This window comes from Aspergillus niger (assembly GCF_000002855.4).
Source record: "Aspergillus niger supercontig An04".
Classification (NCBI taxonomy): Eukaryota; Fungi; Ascomycota; class Eurotiomycetes; order Eurotiales; family Aspergillaceae; genus Aspergillus; species Aspergillus niger.
In genome coordinates, this window is record NT_166539.1 from 2,078,603 (window position 1) to 2,102,441 (window position 23,839).

The window sequence follows — 23,839 nt, forward strand, 5'->3', positions numbered from 1 at the left end:
AGTTATGAATGGAGATGCGAAGGGAAACAATTGTGGATCATATTGCTCTTGTTGTTTCTATGTCAACTCCGTCTAGACCATTGCCATCATTTGATCCATCTCGTGATGATACGCGAGCATGCTCGACTGGCGAGATTGTCTGACTATCAGATGAGTGCTACCTAATCAAAGGCCTTGTTATCCGTGGCTTGAGGCTGCCATCATTGCTGTTGGCCAGCTGAACTGCATGCTTGTATTCTTGCGTTCATCGAAGTGTATAATGACCCATTACAAATAGCATCGATATCAAAGCCTAGGTCCAATTGGACGTCGGCCTTTAGCTACCATCCGCGCATACGGATGGGTGGCCGAGCTGGGGACCAGGTGATCTATGTCTCCAGTGTTGACTAAATGGGGACCAGCTTCGTCGAGGCTAGTAATCCCTACATTACGCATAGCTGTCTCTAGCTCGTCTCTCATTACTGACGATGTATGCTGTTAGCAAGTAGGGATCGCGAGTATTCATGTGTGTACAGAAGGAAACAGAATGAAAAGCACTTACTGTCAATCAAATGCTCCACTCCCTCCTGGCCGTAATTAGTCGCAAAGAGCATGCTGCGTCCCATTCCAACCGCCGTTGCGCCCAGGCACACTGCCTTAAGAATGTCAGTTCCCCGCCGGATACCACTGTCGACGTAAACCTCCATCCGATTGAAGATCTCCGGGCACCGCTTATGAAGCTCCAATAGAGTGACAATAGAAGGTGGGCTAGTGTCAAGATTCCGTCCGCCATGGTTACTTAGCAGAATGCCATCGAGCCCGGCTTCCATGGCAAGGATCGCATCGTCAGCCGACATGACACCTTTCAGGCATACGGGCAAATGTGTATGCTGCCGCACCCACACCATATCCTCCCAGGTCAATCCCGGATCAATGAATCCTGCCATTACTCGTCCCAGGCCGCCACCTTTTTTGTCATTCTTTGCTTTGGATGGTGCCATCGGGACTGACAGCGTTTCGTCGGCTTTCACGCGCTCATCTGCTTCGCGCTTTCCGGGCCAGGCGGCATCAACCGTTACAAATATAGCTTTGACATTGGGGTTGGCGGAGCATTGGCGGAGGAGAGCAGCGGACTTGGCACGATCGCGGTTCACGTAGAGCTGAAAGAACATGTTCACCGAAGGTGCAGCGCTGCGCAGGTCGTCGAGAGGATAGGAAGAATTATTAGAGACCTGTATAAGGAATCAGAATGGAAGAAGCGATGATGAAAACATTCAGAGGAGATGAATGGCGAGCAAGCATACCCCTTGGAAAATGCCTTTGTTTCCACAAGCTCTTGCGATTGCCAACTCACCATCCGCATGGATGAGCTTCGCCATTGCTGCTGGGCTAACGAACAGCGGGAGTTCGGTGTCGATTCCAAGCAGCTTGGTCTTCGTGTCGACTGATCGTACATTCCTTAAGACCCTCGGTCGCAGCCATATGCGGTCAAAGCAGAGTTTGTTCGCATCTCTCGTGATAAGGTCCGTTGAAGCACTGGAATAGAAGGCCCACGTTTTCTTGCTGGCAGTTTTCGATGCTACCAATTCGAAGTCGTGGGAGTTTATCAGGGTGTGTAGGGGTGGCTTCTCATTCTCTAGGAGCAGAGGTGGATTCTCAGTGGGCGGCTGCTTCACCCAATCATCGCTGATTGTCGCTTCATCCAACACTCCCATATTTCGCTCTGGTTGTAGCTGAGTTTTGATGACACTCGGAGCATGGACTTCGGAGTATGCTTTGGTGGCATCACGTCCCGCGTACTTGAGGATAACTTAGAAGAACGTGTCAGTATATATCGTTCTAGATAACTATTAGGAGCTGTAGCGCTGCAATCTTACTTGAAGATCCACCCGGATGCTCTTCCAAGAAGTCCGTCACATCCCATACCTGATTGTCGACCACAATCCAACAATCGTCGGGCGTCTTGTGTTGAGAGATCTGCTGTGCAGACAACTGCTTCTCTTTCGCCATTTTTGTCCTATCGAGCTTGTAATTCTATGGAAGTTCGCAGCTAATCCGATATACTGTCGAATCTCACCAATTAAGGCGATGGAGGTCACTGGTATGGGGGAATGCTCGGGGTGAAACGTCGTGCACAAGATAGGCAAACGCAAGGGATTGAATGGGCAAAGGTCTGGAATCCGCTGATATATATACCGCCGTTGTATGGACGGGGAGAGGCCGCGGTCGGGGAACTGATCGCCCGCGTGCTTCGGCATATCATCGTTGCGGGGTGACGCAGTAGCCGCATCCCAGTGAGTCTTTCTTTGCTTTTTATGCTTGGCTGGTTGCTGGGAGAGCAGACACCCAACAATGTGTGAAAAGTTGCCTTCCCCCTTCCTCTGCCGTTCTATCATCTTGAGACACGGTGGTTGTTCTTACGCCAGTGTATGGGTGAATACTAGAACGTACAGTCATGAATTGAAGAAGAGATGAATCTACTTGGTTTGCAACCCCCACGAGTTGGAGGTGGTGGAGAAGGGGTTCGGGCTGGTCGGAGCATCGCCGAGGCCCTGCTTGTTGTGGCGGTCGGGGAGTTCGCCGCTGTCTACGGAGTGACTCTCACCACTTTACAACAGTCGGTGTCACTACATGCAGGGAATGTGCGATCTATCCGATTTGGTACACAACGCTATGCTCGCCTCTAGATAATTTACATGGTCCCGTTTCCTGTCTCACGCTAATCGACACACAAGTTCCAGGTCTCCAGTATGTTGTTGAACATTTGTACATCGCCAACGCCAACTAATCTAGTTACTAGTTTATTACCTAGCCCGAATTTCAACAGTCGGAGACCATTTTATACACCATGAGTCTAGCTTAGGCCCTGCACCTGAGAAAGAAGCTCCTCCAGATACTTCTTAATCTGCGGTGAGCGCCAGCGCTGTTGCGGATCAGGCTCCAACATGCCCCTTATGCACGTCATCAGATGGTCGGCGACCGACGTTCCATCAGCTAGGGCCATAGAGCCCATGTGAAGCTTCTGTGAGAAGTCTCCTGGGAAAATAGATGTGGTTGACGTTTGTCCCGGTGATCCTCGGGTGAGCCCTGTGAGGACGAGCTGGCGCTCCATTTTAGTGTTCAGTGGATATACCAGTTCAAACAAGATGACACCCAGCGCGTATACGTCGAGGGTCTCATCAATGACGTACACAGATGCTGGTTTGGTATTATGACCTGGGGATTCAGCCACTCCTGCCTTGCTGGCGTGAATAGGCGGACGGTAGAATTCGGTTCCGACGACGGTGTGGATCTCTGCGTCTTGTGGCATTGTGGACGATCCCTCTGGAGGACAGTCGTTGATGTGCGAAATATCTGCGACAAGCCCAAAGTCACCAATACGAGGATGGCAGTATCTGTAGACTGGCCCATGTACGCTTGTACAGGGAGAACATCCATCCAGTTGTTTCTTGTCCGGAGCGCAGAGGAAGATATTAGCTGGCTTCAGATCGCGGTGCACTATCTTCTTGGAGTGAAGATAATCAACTCCGGAGATTATATCCAACATTAGCTTTAGAGAAGGCACCAGATGGTAGCAGTGGCGCCGTGGGAGCGATTTGTCATGCTCCGTGTTTGCACTTGGTTGTGGGTTCAGGTAAGAGCTCAGCGAGATGGGGTGTAATGACATTTGGATGTGTAGAACAACGGCGGGAAGCTGAGCTGCGCTTCGGTACTTCCGCTGAATTTGCAGTTTGGAAGGATCTTCGCTGAGGCCATCCGTGAAAATATCATCGTCGGTGCCACCGAAGGTAGACAGAGGTTCTTGTGAGTTGAGGCTGAAGTTGCGTGGAATGGACTCTATTTCATCATCATCCCCGGTGTCATGGGCAGACGTTGCCTTCGAAGTGTGGCTGCCCACACTGGCGTGACTTAGACGGCGATGGTATGTACTGGACGGCTTTGACTCAAGGTCCAATGGTAATGTCTGGTGTGATACAGTCGAAGTTTCTGACTGCTCGAAAACGATCCCAAAGCTTTGGCTGTTTGTCATTTCCCGGCTAAAAGTGTAGCTTTGCATCTGTGCAGATTCGATATCATCAGACCGCTCGTGCAGAGAAGCAGCATAACCGGAAGCGTGGCACTGTTCCACCCAGGCGCCGTAATATCGAACGACATTGGTATGCTCGAGTCGAGCAAGTGTTCGAATCTCCTTCATAATCTTTTCCAGCTGGTTCTGGCTACCACCTTGTAGCTGCTGAAGCCGTCGTTGACTGAGGGGGATTTTTTTGATTGCATAATCCTGGTCGTCTATATGATTTTTGACATGATATACTTCGCCAAATGAGCCACGGCCGAGGATTTTGACCTCAGTAAACTCCATGACATACCGCGACAGATGACTGTTTGGGGGTTGTGGTTTGGGCTGAAATAGAGGCAGGCCAACAGGTGAGCTTCCTGGAAGGTGCACCGGCGAGTCAAGCAAGGCCGTGAGATCAAATGGAAAATTTCGTGAGGTATGGACGTTTTCGTGGCCAACTAGTCTCTTTTGGCCGCCTGGCAGTCCAGCACGACTATGTCCGGCCTGCACCATGTCCAGTTTTGTATTAATTGGCCACAGCTGGAGAGCCTTGGTTTGCTCTGAGCTCGGGCCTGCATCGGATGCTGTTGTGATTCCAGATTGCTGTCCACCGACATCATTGATTTTGAGTCTATCTAGCATAGACATGCCCAACATATCAAGATTGTCGCGATAATATTGTCTTGTCGCTCCCCATTCATCTCCTTCGATTCCCTGAGACAACGCGCCTAGCGAAGACAGGAATGCAGACTTGTGCGTGTACAACTGGTTCCCGAGATATCGCACTTCGGGCGAATCACGCGTGTACCGTCCATTCGAGCCCGCCTGTTTGTTTAAGATGTCTGCCGCCCGACTAAGACAGTAGAATTCGAGAAGAGCGGCTGTCATCATGTTCGAATGGCCTTTTGTATCACCCTCCAACACAGTGCCGGAATCTGCCTCATGGTCTTGATGGGCATTGTCCTGGAGGAGACGAGATTCATCAACGCCATTTTCCTTATTCTGCTGTGTACCTTGGGTGGGCACGCAGTCTGCCGTAGACATATCATGTTGACTTTCGTCCGATGATGCGTCCGAGGACGTATCCGAGGACGATACCTCCCTAGGAGACCTGAACATTGACATGGCAGGTATCACGAACGTGAATGATATCCTTCGGAGATAACGATTGGGTATTCGGAGATAATTATCGGAGTTAATGCCAGAACAAGCCCCAGCAGAAGAGGAATAGCGCAGCCATCTACGTGCTAGTAGTCACGGGGACGAACAGAAGCAACCAAAATACTGGGCTGAATGCAGATATCTTCAAGGGTTTGCACTTCCAAACACAGCTGCTGGACATACACTGATTGTATTCACTGGCTTGCCAAACACCAGTGGTGGAGTAGAGAGTGTTAGGCAAGAAGATGCCACGGGTGCTTTTTGAATTTGGTTGACGTGGTCCGCTTTGGGGGGGTAGCTCAGAGTCCTTCATTCAGCCTCTTTCCATCAGATTCCAAACCGCCGTGCCATTGGTAGGGCGTGCATCAAGGGCGGCACGTCCTATAATGTGTTGATTGTACAGTGGATGTCAGGGAAGCGGGGTGTAAAGTTGCACTGGTTAATTAGATAGATCACTATCACATATGCCTTTTTTGTCTGCTGTTCAGAAAGAGCTCATCCTACTGTTGGGTTAAAATCTTCATTCTGCCACGCTTGGCGGGGTACACACGGAAAGTCACAACACCTGCTGCCTGTCGGCCTCAGGCACCACTGCTACCCTTGGCTTCTCCTGCCTCTTCGGGTAGTCCCGCAAATCACCATGTACTCCGTATAATCTATGCCTTTCCCCAATCCTGTTTATCAGGGGGACACAAGGCACTACTCAATGCTGTTTGCATTCCCACGTCGGAGTGGAGCATCTTAATTATCCTGGGACCTTCCATAAACTTCATCGTTCAAGCGTGTGGGTTCTCCTCGAGATGCCCCTGTATTAGCAGGAAATTCTGAGCGGATCCAGCGTCCCGTCTATGAACTGCTATTAGGCACAAAAGGCAAGAGGCATTGAGGTTAGAACCTCAGGTGCATTAAACTACCAACCCACCAGTTACCTTGCTTGCCTAGTTGTATTCCAATGCATGCATGACTGCATATGGATCATTCAGACACTCAGTCGCAGGTGTGCCTTACTTGAGAATGGTACAATGTCTGGTCGGACGGAGTACTCCTTCTGTCCAGATATGCTTCTCAGCCTACTATGAGCATCGCCATCATAGTTAATCATGGGGTAGTGGACTCGGTTTCTGTCCGGGGTACAAACACTTGCATCCCCAGACGACCACCGAACGCTTGCTTCATCATAGCTATCAAAGCACCGTTGGATTATGAACGATGCACTCACCAATTTGCTTGCTTAGGCGACCTATTGATCGAGCAGCATGGTGGATAAGTGGCTTTGGCGAGGAGTGTTATGGCTGGCGTCAAGGTGACCATATCTCTCCAAAACCCTTTCCATCATCGATTTGGACCACGAAATGTCTTGCAAGAATGGGTCAAGGTAGCCTGAAATAATCGAAGCACTGTTGAGCGAGATCTAGAACAGATCCCGGCTCAGGGACGTTGTTCCGTTGAGATAGTTAATCTCCCGGGTATTGACGTCAGCGTCCCTGACGCGGTCCAGATCTTCGATCGATCTAACCCCAGAGCTCCACGAAACCCTGCCATTCTCATTGCCCTTTGAAAATCAATCGCGGAATGTTTTCTCAGGGTTTGCGCGTCCGACCACTTGTCAACATCCAAAAAGTTTTCATCGACAGGATCGCATCTCTTCATCGCGCCTTCGTAACGCTAATCAGCACTATGCCACCGCAAAAGCGCAAGGCATCAAGCAGTTCTGCCACCAATGGTGCCTCGTCGCACACCAATAAACGCGAAAAGCCCGATCTTACGCGTCCGCATCCCCATGCCAAAGATACCGAAGACTTCGGTATCGTCCTGCGTGACTTCTACCCCCCTGAGATGTGCAACGAACGGTGCGAGGCGTACAATAACGGAACGCTGGAACGACCCATCGAATCCCTACATAGGGCATACGAAGACACGTTTGATGAACGTCAAAAAATCCGGCCCAATGCAGCCGTCGTTCACTGGTTCAAAACAGATCTTCGGCTACATGACAATCGCGGCCTACAGATGGCATATCAGGTTGCGCGAGAACACAAACTGCCTCTCGTCGGCTTGTATATTCTCTCTCCGGAGGACCTGACAGCTCATTTGTCTAGTGCTCCTCGTGTGGATCTGATGTTGCGAACACTAGAATTGTTGCGGCGAGACTTGAGTGAGCTGGATATTCCTTTGTATATGGAAACGCAGGAAAAGAGGAATGATATTCCTCAAAGGATTATAGATCTATGCCAGGAGTGGGGCGCGACTCACCTCTTTGCAAACCTGGAATATGAAGTCGACGAATTGCGTCGCGAGGCGAAATTAGTACGACTCTGCGCAAGGAATGGCATACGATTTGAAGCCGCACATGATACATGCGTTGTCACTCCGGGCAAGCTAGTCAGCCAACAGGGGAAGCAGTATGCCGTTTATAGTCCGTGGTTTCGCGCCTGGTGTGCCTTCCTCAATGAGAACCCAGAATACCTTGAGGTCGCGGACGAACCAGGGTCGAACCCCGGCGATGCACGCAAGCACTTCAAGACCCTCTTTGGCTGCGAGGTGCCTGTTGCACCGGAGAACAAGCGGCTCTCGGAGGAAGAAAAGACAAGATTCAGGGAGCTGTATCCAGAGGGCGAGCATGAGGCACTCCGTAGGCTGGAGGCGTTTCTGGAGGAGAAAGCAAATGACTATGATGACTTGCGAAACACACTCGCGGGGCGGAATACATCCGTGCTAAGTCCCTATTTCGCGTCGGGGTCACTCAGTGCACGAACAGCGGTTTTCCAGGCCCGCAAAAAGAACAAAGGCCACTTAAAAAGGAATCAGACCGGATATACGTCTTGGATTAGCGAAGTTGCCTGGCGAGATTTCTACAAGCATGTCCTGGTCCATTGGCCATTTATCTGGTTCGTTTTCTCCATTTTGACTGACTATCCGTATAAAGCTGACCAGTCATCGTACAGTATGAACAAGTGCTTCAAACCTGAGTTCACAAACTTAGCGTGGTCATATAACAAAGATCACTTCAATGCCTGGTGCGAGGGCAAAACTGGCTATCCGATCGTCGACGCCGCCATGCGCCAAATCAAACACGCCGCCTGGATGCACAATCGCACGCGCATGGTCGTTTCATCATTTCTTTCCAAAGACCTTCTGATAGATTGGCGTCGAGGGGAGCGATATTTCATGGAAAACTTGATAGACGGCGACTTCGCCTCGAACCACGGTGGCTGGGGATTCGGTTCTAGTACCGGGGTTGATCCCCAACCATATTTCCGGATCTTTAATCCTCTGCGCCAAAGTGAGCGGTTCGATCCAGAAGGGGAGTATATTCGTCTTTGGGTGCCGGAGCTACGTGCGATTGAGGGCGCGGCAGTCCATGACCCATATGGCCGAGGGGCCGGGGATATTGCTGAGAAGAATGGCTATCCAAGGCCGATAGTGGATCATTCTGAGAGTCGAGACCGTGCGTTGGAGAATTATAAAAAGGTTGCCCAGGGCCGTTGATGACCTGTCCATGATGTGCAAGAGGGGGCCCGACCGAATCAATATCCCGGGTCATACCGGTAAGTTGCTATTTGGTCTCCAACCTGGGAAGAGATCCTTGAACAGGATATAAGATAGTATCAAATTTTCCTCACAGCAACAGTTACTCATTCTCTGACAATCGTACCCTTTGATGTTAGTTGATATAGCATACCTTTTTGTAGTCTTTTCGTCAGGCTGTTTTCGGAGCCGGATAACGAGCGTTGCGGCATATCGCATTCCACAAAGCATCTTCCCCAAATGGCCATCATCGCTCCCAGGCTAAGCCTGACATCGTTCGATAGCGTAGATAGTGAGCAGGTCATTGGGTCGAAATGGATGAGGAGTATGGGAGGAATCGTTTCCAACGCTCGGAGATCATGTACATTTTGAGAAAGTGATCAGCCGTGCAAGAAGTCGAAAATGGCTTCTGAGTATGGCAAAAGGTGACTCTCGGACCTTGCTGGGCCTAGTTGGGGCCCTAGCAAGCATAGGTATTGGAGTAAATGTCAGCTTAAATGTCGAGCTGGACCCTAGACTGTGAGCAGTGAGAGAAGGAATAGACGGCAAATTTTTTTTTCCCGAAAACGAAGTCAAGGGAACAGGGACATGGTCAACATGGCAGTGTGACATTTTCCTAAGAGATCAGGTGATTGAGTCACGTCCTTTGTTTCGTTTGTCTGCTTTGACTGGAAATTCGTCTTTTCCATCTCTTCCTCCCGGCATGATTGGACTTGCTCTCTTTCTACTACCACACCTTTGAGCCGACTATTTCCTGGTTACTACATTGGTTATGGCCTCCACTAGTCTTTCCCACTGTGAACACCGGTCAAGTACTAAATAAATTGACTACTATATACAGAAAGAGAACTGGCTGACCGTTTGGAAAGTAGTGGCTGTGAGAAGGATAAAGTTTTGCTGATGACGACGATTTCTCATCGTATCTGCTACAATGTCTCACGTCTCACCCACCAAACAGGGAGTTGGCGAGGCCGATCTCCGAGGAGCAGGTTACTAGGGTCACTTACACAGCTGGGGTGCCCATGCAGATGCGGATGTAGCTGCAGGAACCTAGTCTCCTATCTTGACTCGATGGTACGATACTAGCCACTAGATCGTCGCATTCAACATCAATTGAAGTCTGTGCTGACTTCGGCTGCACCGGACGGTCCGCAAGTTGTGTGGTGGATTTTGCTGGCAACAGCGGGAGCAAATATACTACTATCAATTTGGGTACTGGTCTTGGCAACGTGCCAGCTGTGCGACCACTGGCATTTGATTTCGCAATGAAGCGACCTCATAGCGACCACCCCAAAAACCAGAGTACTAGAGGTACTGCTAGTTCAATTCTCCTGTGCAACGATTAGGTACACCCCACCGCGGCCTATTAGTGACAAACCAGAGTTTGCCACCAGGGCTGTGAACCCTGGAGAGCTCTCCATGTGTGGCCCGGCTTTGGATTAGGGCCCTTTCTTAGCGCGTGCGGAGGCGTCTTCCAGCCCCGACGGTTTCCCCGCGATGGATCGCTTCTGCTCTGCCCGGCCTGTTTTGCGCTCTGCCACTCGGCTCCCTTCTTCCTCCATGGAAAAAGTTCCCTCTTCTGTTCGACGGGTTCCTATCCGAGTTGCGTCTTGTTCACGGCGCAAACAAGAAGGCTTAACGGTCATCGTGGGTACGTATCTCAAGTCAGTCACTCATCAGCAACTACTACCTCGGTCTCTTTCTCCCCGCTTGTAATTGCCTCGTAAGGACTAAAGACCGGTTTTTTTGCTCCTTTCGTCTTGGCCGATTGCTGACGTCTCCAAACCGTTTCATCAGACTGCGATTCCGTTCTCTCTCTCCTCTGATACTCCTGGAATCGCCAATGTCGGCCTGAAATGGATTCTGCCCAGTCGGGGGACGCCCAGGCACCCAACGTTCCAGCTGCCACCGAAGAACCAACCGGCGAAGCCACAACAAAACGTCGCTGGAGAAGGAATCGGATAGCCTGCGACTCCTGCCATTCGCGTCGCGTGCGGTGCGATCGAGCCTTCCCCTGCTCGCGCTGTCTTCGCAGTGATATCCGGTGTGAATTCACTCGCGAACGACGAAAGAGAGGACGCATTGCGCGATCCCGACTGGTAGAGACCAAGACTGCTGTAGAGAAGGCGAGCCAGCCTGTGGAGACTCGAGATTCAGCACCGGCACCTGCAGAAGCAGGGTCTGGCCCAGTTCCAAATGGCTCTCCTTCCTCAACATTTCACCATAGATCGCCGGCGACAAATGATGTGACGGGGTCGGCCCCAAGTATCGACGAGCGGCGCTCTCAAGCGGATGTATCACTTCCTCCCAGAAAGCCAGGGCACACTGTTAATGCGACAGAGGAATGGCTAGCAGGCACGCATGTCTCTCCAGGATCCTATGAGCCCTTGGCAGGCATCGGCCCCGGAGAAGGCCCTTTCCCTCGAATCTTTGATATCTGGAATGGGGTCGACTTGGCCGGTTATAGCGACCCAGCATCTCAAGGCTCCAAGATAACAGGCCTTGGTCAGACACCAGCACCATCTGCAACGATCCTAAAATATCCGGTCCTCCAGCCAGTAATGCCCTATCTGGAATCGAGCTTGCCTCGAAAGCTAGTATACGACCTCCTCGACCTGTACTTTACAAGCGCGTTTTCCACACATATGCATCCTGTGTGCCATCACATTCATTGCTATGTCCTACGAAAGGCGTCTTTTCTAAGCCGAGAGGCTCCTCGACCTAGCAGCCCGGCACTTCTGGCCAGTATGCTTTGGGTGGCAGCGTTAGACGATCGTGCGTTTGCTTTGCCGATATCTCCACCCCAGAGAAAGAAAATATGTCAGTTCTTGTGTGCTCTAACATTACGACTTTTGCGACCGTTGATTCACGTGTCATTCAAAGAGCAAGAAGGCGCCGCCGCGAGTGACCCACTTCATGCTGCGGTCGGTCAGGATGGCCCTCCTACAACCGTGCACCACCCGTTTGAGGTCGGTGGTGATGATCGGGGGTTAGTTGGCCCTGCAGGATCATTGGACGATGTTATCACATACATCCATGTGGCATCCATCATCTCCTCAAGCGAGCAAAAGGCCGCCAGCATGCGATGGTTCGTTTTTGTTCAAGTAACTTGAAGCGAGCACGGAAGCTAACCAATCTTAGGTGGCATGCCGCCTTTACTCTTGCACGAGAATTGAAGCTGAATCAGGAGATCGAGGTGATGCCCAGTGAGGAGAATCACCCAGAGGGTTCGAGCCCGTCATTTGATTATTCACTTGCGGGATGGAGTGGCGTGGACACGGGCCCCTTTTTTGATTATTCAAACCCTGCCCGGCCAAGCTTGAATTGCGTATGCGACCGTGGCCACGAACTGCGTGGCGCTATCACCGAAGAGCATCGTGAAGAGCGTCGTCGGACATGGTGGCTCCTCTACATTATGGACCGTCACCTCGCTCTCTGCTACAATCGCCCCCTTGCTCTACTCGATGCTGAAAGCGAGGATCTCTTATTGCCTCTGGACGAAGGGTCATGGCAGTCAGGTAATATCCACAGCAATAGTCCCAAACCGGACGGACCACAGTGCCCACTGTCAGGCGAGAAGAACAAGCGCCGCGTTTTCCCTAATTTCATTTGCCATGATCATTCTATCTTCGGCTTCTTTCTCCCTCTGATGACCATTACTGGTGAATTAATCGACCTGAACCAAGCTCGGAACCATCCAATGCTTGGAGCACGCTTGAACGGAAAGGACCCCTGGGATGCGCACGTTGGTGAAGTACTACGCCAGCTTGAGCTTTACAAGGCTAGTCTCACTACGTTTGCAGCCACTGCGTCGGATCCCGATGCGCCCTTGTCCAGTGCCTTCCCCCCTAAACCCGATCAACAACCAGTTGAACCCTCACTCGCCCAGGCTTATTCATGGCATACTCAAACGGTCATCTCATATGCATCCTACCTCGTGCATGTGCTGCATATTCTTCTTGTTGGCAAATGGGATCCTGTGTCGTTGATCGAGGATAAGGACTTCTGGACTTCATCGCCTGCATTCGCCTCCACCATCTCTCACGCTCTTGATGCGGCAGACTCAGTGGACCATATCTTACGCTACGACCCCGATATTAGTTTTATGCCGTATTTCTTCGGCATTCAATTGCTCCAAGGCAGCTTTCTTCTCCTGCTGATTGTGGAGCGGCTGCAGAAAGAAGCGGGGGAGGGTATTCTAAATGCCTGCGAGGTGATGATCCGAGCGACCGAGTCCTGCGTGGTGACGTTGAACACTGAATATCAACGGAACTTCCGACAGGTCATGCGGAGCGCCGTTGCGCAGGCGCGTGGGCGCCCTGTCAATCACAGTGAGATCCGGCATCGTCGCAAGGCCGTCTTAGCACTTTACCGGTGGACCCGGAAGGGCACTGGGTTGGCTCTTTAGATTTAGAGTTTCTCACAGCACCGATGCCCATTTCAGCGCACGGTTGCATCGGCTCCGCATCCGCAGGCCATCGGTTGGAGAGAGCTTAAATTATCTTCCGCCAGGGCATTCTTGGTTCTAGGCCAGTCGCAGAGGCTGGCATATGCAGGCACGGTATCCCTCGCTCTCGGTTGATTATTTGCCTGGATTGGGCTCGCTCTAGCTCGCTTCCATGGCTCACTCCCCCGTGCCTGCATCTGCCGGACCTTACCCCGGCATTGGCAATTAATCGCAACGGCTGTTGCTGTTAGTCCGAAGTACCTCGTAGTATTATTTATTATCAATCTTCCTTGGATACTGCCCTTCGATGTTACCCTGTACATATACGAGCATATATGATGATTTTGGTGTCTTGTGGCTTGTTTGTTTTGGATCGCGGTTTCTAATTTATTGGAGAGTTCTTTCTCCTTTCTCCTGGACACCACTTCCCGAAGACCATGCTTCTTCCTCTTAGCAGAGCAAATATCGCTTCCGGGCATTCGCCCGTCGCTAATGTCGGGCATCGCATGTTTCTGGCATTCTGCACCTGCTGCAAGGACCAGGGGTGATGGGCGGTCCCTTCCCCTTACCCCAGATTTAACGAACGGGCCGTGCTCACTCGGACCGAAACTGGGCTTCTCGGTTAAATTGCAAAAGAACCGAAGCCCGTTGCGGGGAGAATAGCCATTGCATTGGGAATCCAACCAACAGGCGCTCAGCTTTAACAGCCTTTAATTTCCCGGGTTCGGCAGGCCGGGGAAGGGTGCTCGGTTAATTGAAACACCAGAATATGGGGTATGCAAGGTTCAGCGACACCACATGGTCCCGTGAAGATCAGATGGTTCCTGGTTCGTCAAATCACTGAGCTTCCCCTCAAGTGTTCAAATGTATCCAAGCTCCATCAATGTCCGACTGCTCCAGTTTGTATTTTACCGACGCCAATGCGGCCGTGGTCGCCCACTTCCTCCAGCTACAGCGACACAATGACGAACTCAATTTCAAGATTCATTTAGCACGCCCCTCGGCTGCATTGGCCTGCGGAGTATGTCTTATAAGCATCAATCGCCGTCGTGCGCGATTTCTCGACGAGGCCAAAAAAAAAAAACTAACTATAAAATAACCTTCTCCAGACACAAAAATTGAAAGTTAATTAGGATCCTCGTTGCGCATGCCATTGTTCAACAAACAATACCAAGTCTCTCCAGAGCCAGCACCCCTCATCATTGAATGCTGTGGTGTAATGCTTTCTACGATTTGATCGAACCAGTATAACAGCATAAATACCATCGCTCGACTAGCCGCATCACCACGCGGAAATCCAGCACAATGCTGCATACCAGCCATCCTCAAGAGTTCGAGAAATGGACTTCCATGGGCCCGTCCGACACTCAAATGCTCGGCCTGGAGTCTAATTTCACGGATGAGGAGTTTTACGGAGGCCATCTAGGTCTCAACGGATTTGATCTGTCATCATCACAATTGCTGAGCCCGGAGCTCTGTCCAGAATTCGACTTGGCGACAGGCGAGACGGGCTCGGGCCTCTATCGTCCCTCGCAACCCATGGGTGTTGCTAATGCTTTGGATGTACCACGATTGGCGGACAAAATAACTTCAATGTGTGTCCTCTGGTGTGCGCCATGGTCATGGCATGATCAAAGGATTCCAGGACTTTCCGGCTGACAGTGGCTGCTGCACTAGATTCGGAGAATCCACATTCAACACCGCCCCCGATACCAAGCCCACCGCCGCCGATTTTTCTTTAGACGATTTGCTCCGTTCGGCATCCCAATTAGCTACTGAACGCGCGCTCTACATGAACATTCCCACAAGTACTCCTTCTCCGCGAGCATCACACGACAGCCCCAGCTCGCGACTGCACTTCGTCCAGTCGCCTCTTCTCGATGACCCCTGCAGCTCACCGGGCATGAGCCAACAGTCATACAGTGGGAGTGAGGGGGACTGGGACCGGGATTTCAATCAGGGTGAGCCGGTTCAGTTCTACGGACTCCCCGATATTGGGTTTCCCGACTCAGTCTCACTGCATCACGCGCTGGACGATGGACTGGTTCAACCCCCGTTTGGCGACCCACTGCCCACTATCAGCAACGCAGAAGCAAGCAGCAAAAGCCTGTCCAGGGAAATTAGCTTCACCATGGACTTGGACGAAAATGGGCTTACCCCGCTGGAAATGCCGGATGGAAGCACCCGTTTCACGGCCAACTGGCTCCCCGTGGACCCCGAAGGTGGATTCACCATCCGAGCACCACCCACCGCGCGCAAGCCTGAGCCCAACAACGATAGCAACCACCAGATGGCGCAAGACACTGGAGACTATCTCTTCGCACGAAACGCTTTCATCTCTATCCCGACGGTTACCGGTCTCTCCTCCACAGCAGTATGAGCCGATTGACACAGAACACAGTCGAACTACGCACCTGCGGAGCACCGCAGCATCTGCACTGCACCCAGCCACTAGATTGCGGGCCACCACCGACCGGGCCGCCCGATTCGTCCACCCGACCATCGCGCCGGTCGCAGCGGCGCCGGAGAAATTCACGGACGTTGCGCCAATCAATGCCCCAGCTTCAAGCAAAACAATCTCTCAGAGGGGGACGCGATTCCCCTTAGTGTGCAGCCCAGCATTCAATAAGCCCACACCCTCCTCTCTCTCTCTCTCTCCCTAGTTACTGAGTGCTGCGTGCTGACGCTCTGCGTAACCTTGAGAAGGGTGCTCGTTGGCTGATGCACACACAGTCTCTTTAGCACCAAAGGAAAAGAAATTGCCAATGGGGCCATAAACTATTTCTTTTATCTCTAGGATTGACTGGGCGTGATGACATGATAACAACCACTCACTCAAACCCCCTCCCCCTCCCAAGAGCACTGAAAAGAGCCAAGATCCGTGCTACATGCATCGTCATGTGAGCGGGAAAAAAAAATAATAATAATAATACAATCCAGACCCAGACCGCACACTGTCTTTCCCTTCCCCCGACATGTGATCTGTTTCGTTTGCCTTATCGAATAGTTATCGTCCGCTCAGACCCCCTCTGGCCCACATAGACAATGTGGGCGGCGCTGCCTGTTGGCCTTGCTCCGTTCTGCGTCCTTCTCCTGCATGGTGGACAGGTCTACTCCGTACCTTAGTAAGACACAAGTCACAGAGGTTCAGAAATACCCTGCTGCGATCATTGGGGGAGAGGTTGGACTGCTTATGGGGCCGGTGAAAGGAATTAAAAGGGGAATTTCAAGTACATTCTCGCTGTAGATAATGACGTTATGAGAAAATATATTAATGATGATGATGATGTTGTCGCTTATGGCACTCTGTACGATGAAGTAATCTTGCATGGGATAAAAATTGATGGGGATATTTTTTGCTTTTTCTGATTGTTTTGATTCTTCGATTACTAGAATTGATTCATCAGCCATTGTTATGCAGTGAGTATCGCTGTACGGAATTGCAGTTGTATATTCTGGAGCAATGAGGTCGTGAGGAAAAGTAAATATATGTCGTATTTATACAGTATTTACTACCTTTGCATCATATGTAGAAATGAGATACCTTGTGAGGTACTTGGACTCTAACCATTAGAGATGGTTTACAAACATGTTGGATGTCCTTTGCGTTTAATACTGGAATTACCCTAGTTCTCAGTGCTTGTGACTTAGTAAGTAGTATTGGAGAAGATCTCGCCAACTGCCTGCTTTAAAAGAAACGCTCGTAATAACTGAACATCAAATCCTGTATCCAGCCATAACGCCTATATCTAGAAATAAAAGTAAATAATGTGATCACACGTAGCATGGTCACGACAATCGTAAAACCTCCTCGCGTGTATGAGTCTTTCGCTCGAAAAGACGAAACAAGGGAGAATATGCAGGGTAATATACGGAAAACATATCAACAAACAAATCATGCCTTTCCTTCAGCCTTCACTGAAGATGATGTGCATTTGTTGGAAAACACAGGGAGCTCGAATTTCCGACCGATATAGGTAAACATCTCCGCCATGGATTCTTTCTCGACCATGCCGTCTGCGAAGTTGTCGAAGGCAGTGCGGAGAATGAACATAACTCGCGATATCAGACAGCCCGGGATGTTCTGAGTGTAGTATTTCATGCTGCGACAGATGTTGCACGCGTACTGATATCGTTCCTGGAGTCCGAGAACGCTGACTAGTCCCGAGTCGGTGGTGGAGATAATCAGACCCAAGGCCCAGTAGAAGGTCATTGATGTCGCTAGAAGCAGGTCTGGGTACATAATATTCTGTCCCACTATCACTTGCATTGTGCTGGGGTTGCGGCACCTGAATTTGGGGAAGTCGTCGGTTGGGTCTGCTTTGCTTGGACTTTCCTCCCATAGTCCACCTAACGGGTATGTGTCGGCATACATGTTCTTCCATACTTGGAGGAGACCTTGAAGCTCGGTAGCCCGTTCCCAAATGGCACTCTGCATGTTGACTAGCTCCGATGGGGGCTTGTTGCCCCCCTTTAGTGACGCTAAGAACTCGTCAACTTGAGCAAGATATCCGGGAATATGCACTGCAACATCCAGCAGGCGTTGGAGAATGTCCTTAGCCGGTCCGTCCCCAGGCCATGGGACTGTCAACCAATCTTTTTCCGCAAGGAAAGTAGGCTTCCGATGAACCAAGGCTGCCGTGACCTGGCCAGTTTGTCAGAGTCGATTCTAGGAATATCGATGATAGTCAATCATACCCAATACATCCGAAGGTCAACATACAGAGAGCGCTCAATTCCGTATCGATGTCGATACGGTGTCCGAGTCCGTAAAAGCTCCAGACCACCGAGCTGATGTTTGAGAAGAGAGTCTTTTGACGTTTGTTTAAAGGCCTACTTTCACATTAGTGAAAAATCGCGCAAGCGACAACCAGGACTCACTTCTATGATAGTAGCTAGGAGAACGACCACAAGGACCTCGGTCGACTTGCCCTGCTGAGGGTCATACAAAGCATGCTGAAGAGAGCGCAAGACTCGGAGGTAACGCGAGTGACCAGCTAGCTCGACTGACCGATTCCCATCACGCCGGCCAGCAAATGTGAGGGATGCCGCTTCAAACGCACTGCACAGAATCGGCGAAAAGACTCGCAAAGACCGAGCTTCACGTAAAGCGATGGTACCGCTGACTTGGGCAGGGCTGAAATCATTAACCAAGCGTTCAACATAAAATTCAATTAATGCGTTAGCTAGATTGGGATCAGTAAGAATGACTTTCTCTTTCGACAATGGTGGAGAGGAGTAACGACCTGGACCCTGGTGAGCGAGAGGGATATGCAAAGGTCGGGGAGGGTATGATAACCACGTACTTTCTTTACGTGTACGTTGCTCCTCCAGCACGACTGCATTGGGTGAAGGCAAAGGCTCATCGTCTGGGGCCTTGGAAGAAAGGTCCAATTCGTCCAATGAGTCGTCTCCATCGTCAACTGAGTTGTGCGACTCCTTGATGGAGTAGAGCGCCTGGCTGCTCGGTAGCGGTCCGTCTTCATCCTTTATGGCGGGAAGATTGGCGAGTTGGCGAGCCTCGGCAAGCTGCTGTTTCAGATTCTCACAGGACCGAAGAAGGTTCTCGATCAAAGCCGACTGCTGGATGTAATGGCGGTCCCGCTTGCTGGTGCCGTATTCGCACTCGGACGGTGTACCGCGGAGGCAGCAGGCACCGCACGGCTTTACTCGGTCGCACTGTCAAGTTGCGCGTTAGTCAGAGGGCACGACACCACGATCGTGAGACCTGCTCGGCATTTAAGACGGCCCCCAGCCCCCAAAGCACGCGCCGCGAACAATGGGCATTCATCTCAAAGACAGCCATACCTTGACTTTGCGTTTGTGGCAGTTTAAACACGAATATGTGGGTCGGATCTTCTTTCGAGTGCCCGCTTTGGCAGCCCCCGAAGCCTCAGGCGAATTGTTTCTGGTGCCATTCCCAGAAGACATCTCGTTTACTCGCGTCCTGCTTGGCGTCGTCCAGAATATAGCGGGCTACTGAATGTTGGGTCTGATGGCGCGGGGAAGGCAAATCCGTCACTTGGCCCCGGAACACTGACCGTGTCGCTGTAAGGTAGAGAGAGAGATACTTATGCGAACAGGACGCAGGTTGCTAAATCGCTGATGGGCGAACAAAGTCTATTGTGACACTCATTAAAACTCGGGGGGTCTCTGAATTGGACTTGTAGCTCCGGCTAGTAAGGGATCATAGAGACACTTTTGAGTGGTGGCTTACACCAGGATAATGACGATGTTCAGAGACCATCGCTTTGGCGGGAGACTTTTGTGCACCTTATTCCGACCTGTCTTGGTTCCGAATGATCCTAGACCCGTGGCTTCTTGAACGCTAATTTCATGCCGGCCTGTCAGATTTCATGCTAGGGCCCTGTCGGCTGTCCGCCTTTTTATTTGTGACCGCGCGGATAAGGCAGAGGCGCACTCCGTTCTTCCGTACCTCAGCTGAACGCTCGCCGGGGTTTGGTCCTCCTGGCTCTTTCCTGGTCGTTATGTTCCCGCTCTCCACCTTTGGTGCAGGGGGTTGTGATGGAGGTCGCAACAACCAGACCAAACGGATGATGATGCGATAACGGACGTTGCACCAGAGTATCCTTGTGACCTATCACCCCATCCAAAACAGAAAGAAAATAGTCTACTCCGTACCGCGCGAGTAATCAATTGAGCAAAACCAATGTCTCTCACCACGCTCCTCGGTATTTCGGTACACAGCGATTACCGGACAGAAGGCTCCCGACGTGTCCTGGCTGCCTAGGCCTGTGTGATTATGGCTCGAGCAAATGCAGGCTCGTTGAGGGCGGGATTCATTGGGGTCCTAAAGGGGCGAGGGCAGACACCCCCTCTCAGGCAGTTGGGGATCTTGCAGGGATCGGCGGTTTTAGCGTCGTGCGACAGGCTCGAAAAGCGGTGGTGATGCTTCGCTTTCCGGTTGGTGCGATCGAAGCTGGGGATGGACAGCAGCTGCATGGTCAGTCGCGAATGCAATACTATGGGGTATGAGAGTTGCCCAGTATCCCTGCTGGACAATTCCATGATATTTCCATCTGATGCGTCTAAGCCGGTTCATCAACAGACGGCGTACAGCTTCGCAGAGGCAAGCTTAAGAAACGACAGAGACCCTGTCAGCAAGCGATCCAGCGCCTTAGGCCACGCAAACTAGTCCTAGTGCCGCGCTTATGTATGTCTTGCGCGAAGAGAAAAAGAAAAAAGGCACCACGAAGAAGCGGAACCAAAAAAAAAAAAAAAAAAAAAAAAAAAGGCAAAGGAAAAGGCGGACCGGATAATCATCAAGACAGACGACCAACACGCTCTAGTGATGATTCTCCTTGCAGAGAATCCTGAAATCTTCACACATCAAGTCGTCAAGGGATACGCGTTTCTTGCTTTTGACAGACCGTCTACCGTTTTCTTCCACGGGATTCTGGCAGGGCGACAAAAGAACGCACTATAATATCTCTCTTATAGTCTTTCCCGATGTTGATTCGTGTTCACGTTCGGCCGGAATGGTCAGCAATTTCGGACTTTGTTCATCCCTGTTGATGAAGGTAAACGGGAAAGGAATAATTCAATTTCTAATCCATGCACAGGATGATATGACGTGGGAAATGAGTCGAGGGACAAGTGAGTTGATAGAGCGGAAAGGAGGGAGGCGAGGACGAGAAACTAAAGTCACCTGCTCTTGTCGTCTCTTTCCACTTCCTCCTTGTTTTACTCCCTCCATCTCCGCCATCCGGAATATGACACACGCAGTATCTTGGGACTAAACAGACAGCTACTAGCGTATTCGTGATCTTTATATCCTGGCTTAGTTGAATTCATATATACCAGATTCGGAACCGTGTCACATTATTTTTTTCAATGTGCGGTTTCCCCCATGCCTTTCTGGTCAGCTATGCGGATCGTTCATGGACAACGGCAAAGAGGGCAGTCGGAACAAACGAGATGCGAGTTGGGATGAATTCCCTATTTTTAAGCGAGAATTAGAGGAACAATCTTGATACTGACATAGATACCTAGCAATCCTGCTACCGCCCAACGGAGTCACTGCTGAGAAACATGGACACTTAAGCAATAGTATAGTTGGGAAACTACTACCTCTTATACTCTATAGTATGATAATATATAGTATCGGACAATTGGCGAGGCTCCACGGTGCTTGCCAATCGCATTATTAGCCAGACCTGCCACCTCTAAGCCTTCAATGTTTGGAATGGTAAAGACGGTAGGAAATAGTCGGTTGATTCGTTAAGGGGAGAGGAAGTGAGTTATTAATAGGAAAAATAGCACTAATCCGGGAATGACATGAGGCAAGCGAGCAGCTGGCCAAACACTGTTGTGGGCAAACAAAGAAACCTTCTTAGCTCTTACTGGCCTCGTCATCTTTCCCGATAACTACCGGTTCCTTTCCTTCAACATATACGAGACCAGATTAAGTCTGGATGGACCAGGGCCCTCCTTTGGAGTTGTCTGATTATCATGGTAATATTCAATGTGGATGTGCTCTGATTTGTCTAGTCAATGTGTCCTCACATGAGTCGCTATAGCAAGTATATCGAGTCAATAGCTTTGGAGTCATAATGGGTGAGCGCCGTCTTCCGTCTTTCCCGCTCGGATATCCAAAGATTCTGGATCGATCTACTTGAGTCCGTTTCTTTTGCTGGGCGAGCATTATCATACTATTAATTCTCATCACAAACTGTTGACATGGAATCCCTGAAAAGTTATTATATCTATCCCGGAGACAAGCAATGGTAGTGATTTACAGCTGGCTCGGTCGTCTCAAGCAGTCATCGCCTCCCTGGGGACTTTTCCAGATCCTCGGTCGGGACAATGTTTGATCATTGAAAATGACTATATCATGCCAGGAGTGGAATTCTTATCTACTATAGACACACGGAGGCCGAGGCTTCACAGGGATCTACAAGACCACGACAGAAGGGTGCCAGATAGTCACCCTTGTTACGGGTATGCAACATCCGAATCTCAGCCTTTGCCACTTCTCTACACTCAGAGCTTTGCTTTTGATCCGTCATCATAACTAACTGCGAAGCTGTAGGCTGGATCATAATGCATACCCCAATACCCGTCCCAGATCTTCTTCGTGATCGGACCAATCCGCCCCCCATTTACAGGCTTGCCATCCAGCTCAGTGATGGGCATGATTCCACCTGCTGTTGTGCACATGAATATCTCATCACACTGATATACCAACTCCACCGGCACAGCTTCGAGATGAACTTGGATACCACAAGCTCGTGCAACATCAATGACACTTGTCCTGGTGACACCATGCAGCACGCCGCGATCAGGCGTATAAATGGCACCGGCCTTGATTAGAACGATATTGTATCCGGACCCCTCGGTGAGATGGCCATCTCCATCCGTCAGGAACGGGTACATGGAGCCTCGATCGGCGGCCTCGAGCATACCTCGGGTCAGGTCACCCCATTGTAGGTTCTTTACAGTAGGATAAATAGCTCCTGGGGGCACCCGACGAACAGTTCGAGTAACAACAGCACTTCCACCGACCCGTTGGACCTCTGGTTCCATTACCCATACATAGGGTTGTACAAACATGTACAGGTTGTTCACCAAGTCCTCCGGCTTGGCACCGCGAACACTCTGCAATCCCCGCGTCACAATCAAAGCCACATATGCATCTCGAATACCACTTTGAGCGACCATCCTAACCAGGGATTGTTTCACTTCATCGCGGGAAATGGGCAACTTGAGACGCGATTTCGCGCAGGCCAATTCAAGTCGGGAAAGGTGGTCATCTAGGCGAAAGAACCAGCCATCCCAGACGGAGATGACATCGTAGGTTAAATCACTGCGTAAAAAGCCTTGATCAATTAGGGGGATGCGGGCCTCCCTGAGGGGGACGAGTTGCCCTTCAACCCAGGCGATTCCCTTGGCGTAGGGGTTTTTACTGGCTTCTAGTGTCGCGCGGCGAGTGGCATATTCAGTAAGAACTTGGTTCATGGATGCCATGATGCAGTAGGCTAAGGTGTAAGGGCCGATACTAGAACGAGAGGTCGTAATTTTTAATAGTGATGATGACCGAGAAGTCAGGGATACCCCAAAGGGGGGGCCGGGCCGCAAGGCAGCCTGGGAGGATGGGGTGGACTATTAACGTGTCTTCAAGGCAGGCCACCACGTTGAGTCCGATCGGAGGAGTGTGCCTATCAGGATGCATGATGCTGTCGGTAGGACACCGATAAGGAGCAAAGCGAGCACCCTTGCTTACTACCAGGCACTCTATCAAGGCTACGGAAAGTACTACCTTATCGAGCGGGGTATGTTATCCCAGATGCTCGGAACTGTGGGATTACTGACACTCACTACTCCTGGACTTCACATGCATACGCATATTGCTTGACACTATAATAATGTGGACTAGGGTCCTTGCGGCTGGCTGGATGGGTAGCACTACTACCAACGAGCAGGGTCGAACAGAAATATATTCATCATTTGACATGGCTTGGATTCACCGGGCCGGGGAAGACATTAAAATTCGGCCTTTTTTTATTGGGATGCTCTCCGACGTCCATTCAGGCGGATGGTTATAGTTTGTGATCTACGTCGGATACGCTTGCATCATTTCTCATAACTACGATGGAGCTAGGCCTTCTTCCACCGTCATGCTCTACGAGGCGACATTGAATTCAAGA

At 50.7% G+C, this 23,839-nt stretch overlaps 8 protein-coding genes across 8 annotated transcripts; 4 read left to right on the top strand and 4 right to left on the bottom strand.

Moving 5' to 3' along the window:
- Nucleotides 1-200: 200 nt before the first annotated feature.
- On the bottom strand, nt 201-1,989 carry An04g08560 (uncharacterized protein; the record flags this gene model as incomplete). Its single annotated transcript, XM_059747716.1, has 5 exons — nt 201-314; nt 361-461; nt 542-1,211; nt 1,284-1,789; nt 1,857-1,989. 5 exons carry the CDS (start codon nt 1,987-1,989, stop codon nt 201-203), a joined length of 1,524 nt encoding a protein of 507 aa, XP_059600661.1.
- A 101-nt stretch (nt 1,990-2,090) lies between these two features.
- On the top strand, nt 2,091-2,666 carry An04g08570 (hypothetical protein; the record flags this gene model as incomplete). Its single annotated transcript, XM_059747717.1, has 4 exons — nt 2,091-2,150; nt 2,199-2,251; nt 2,322-2,404; nt 2,500-2,666. The coding sequence occupies 4 exons, from the start codon at nt 2,091-2,093 to the stop codon at nt 2,664-2,666; spliced, it is 363 nt and encodes a 120-aa protein (XP_059600662.1).
- A 167-nt stretch (nt 2,667-2,833) lies between these two features.
- Nucleotides 2,834-5,161, bottom strand: An04g08580 (uncharacterized protein; the record flags this gene model as incomplete). Its single annotated transcript, XM_059747718.1, has 1 exon — nt 2,834-5,161. The coding sequence occupies one exon, from the start codon at nt 5,159-5,161 to the stop codon at nt 2,834-2,836; it is 2,328 nt and encodes a 775-aa protein (XP_059600663.1).
- Nucleotides 5,162-6,874: 1,713 nt separating this feature from the next.
- An04g08590 (uncharacterized protein) lies at nt 6,875-8,686 on the top strand (the record flags this gene model as incomplete). The annotated part of the gene is made up of 2 exons (XM_001402180.1): nt 6,875-8,085; nt 8,143-8,686. The coding sequence occupies 2 exons, from the start codon at nt 6,875-6,877 to the stop codon at nt 8,684-8,686; spliced, it is 1,755 nt and encodes a 584-aa protein (XP_001402217.1).
- Nucleotides 8,687-10,581: 1,895 nt separating this feature from the next.
- Nucleotides 10,582-13,133, top strand: An04g08600 (uncharacterized protein; the record flags this gene model as incomplete). Its single annotated transcript, XM_059747719.1, has 2 exons — nt 10,582-11,813; nt 11,867-13,133. The coding sequence occupies 2 exons, from the start codon at nt 10,582-10,584 to the stop codon at nt 13,131-13,133; spliced, it is 2,499 nt and encodes an 832-aa protein (XP_059600664.1).
- A 1,344-nt stretch (nt 13,134-14,477) lies between these two features.
- On the top strand, nt 14,478-15,552 carry An04g08610 (hypothetical protein; the record flags this gene model as incomplete). The annotated part of the gene is made up of 2 exons (XM_001402182.1): nt 14,478-14,767; nt 14,850-15,552. The coding sequence occupies 2 exons, from the start codon at nt 14,478-14,480 to the stop codon at nt 15,550-15,552; spliced, it is 993 nt and encodes a 330-aa protein (XP_001402219.1).
- A 2,312-nt stretch (nt 15,553-17,864) lies between these two features.
- An04g08620 (uncharacterized protein) lies at nt 17,865-19,103 on the bottom strand (the record flags this gene model as incomplete). The annotated part of the gene is made up of 4 exons (XM_059747720.1): nt 17,865-18,005; nt 18,054-18,418; nt 18,479-18,851; nt 18,981-19,103. The coding sequence occupies 4 exons, from the start codon at nt 19,101-19,103 to the stop codon at nt 17,865-17,867; spliced, it is 1,002 nt and encodes a 333-aa protein (XP_059600665.1).
- Nucleotides 19,104-22,175: 3,072 nt separating this feature from the next.
- Nucleotides 22,176-23,159, bottom strand: An04g08630 (uncharacterized protein; the record flags this gene model as incomplete). Its single annotated transcript, XM_059747721.1, has 1 exon — nt 22,176-23,159. One exon carries the CDS (start codon nt 23,157-23,159, stop codon nt 22,176-22,178), a length of 984 nt encoding a protein of 327 aa, XP_059600666.1.
- Between the last annotated feature and the right edge of the window lie 680 nt (nt 23,160-23,839).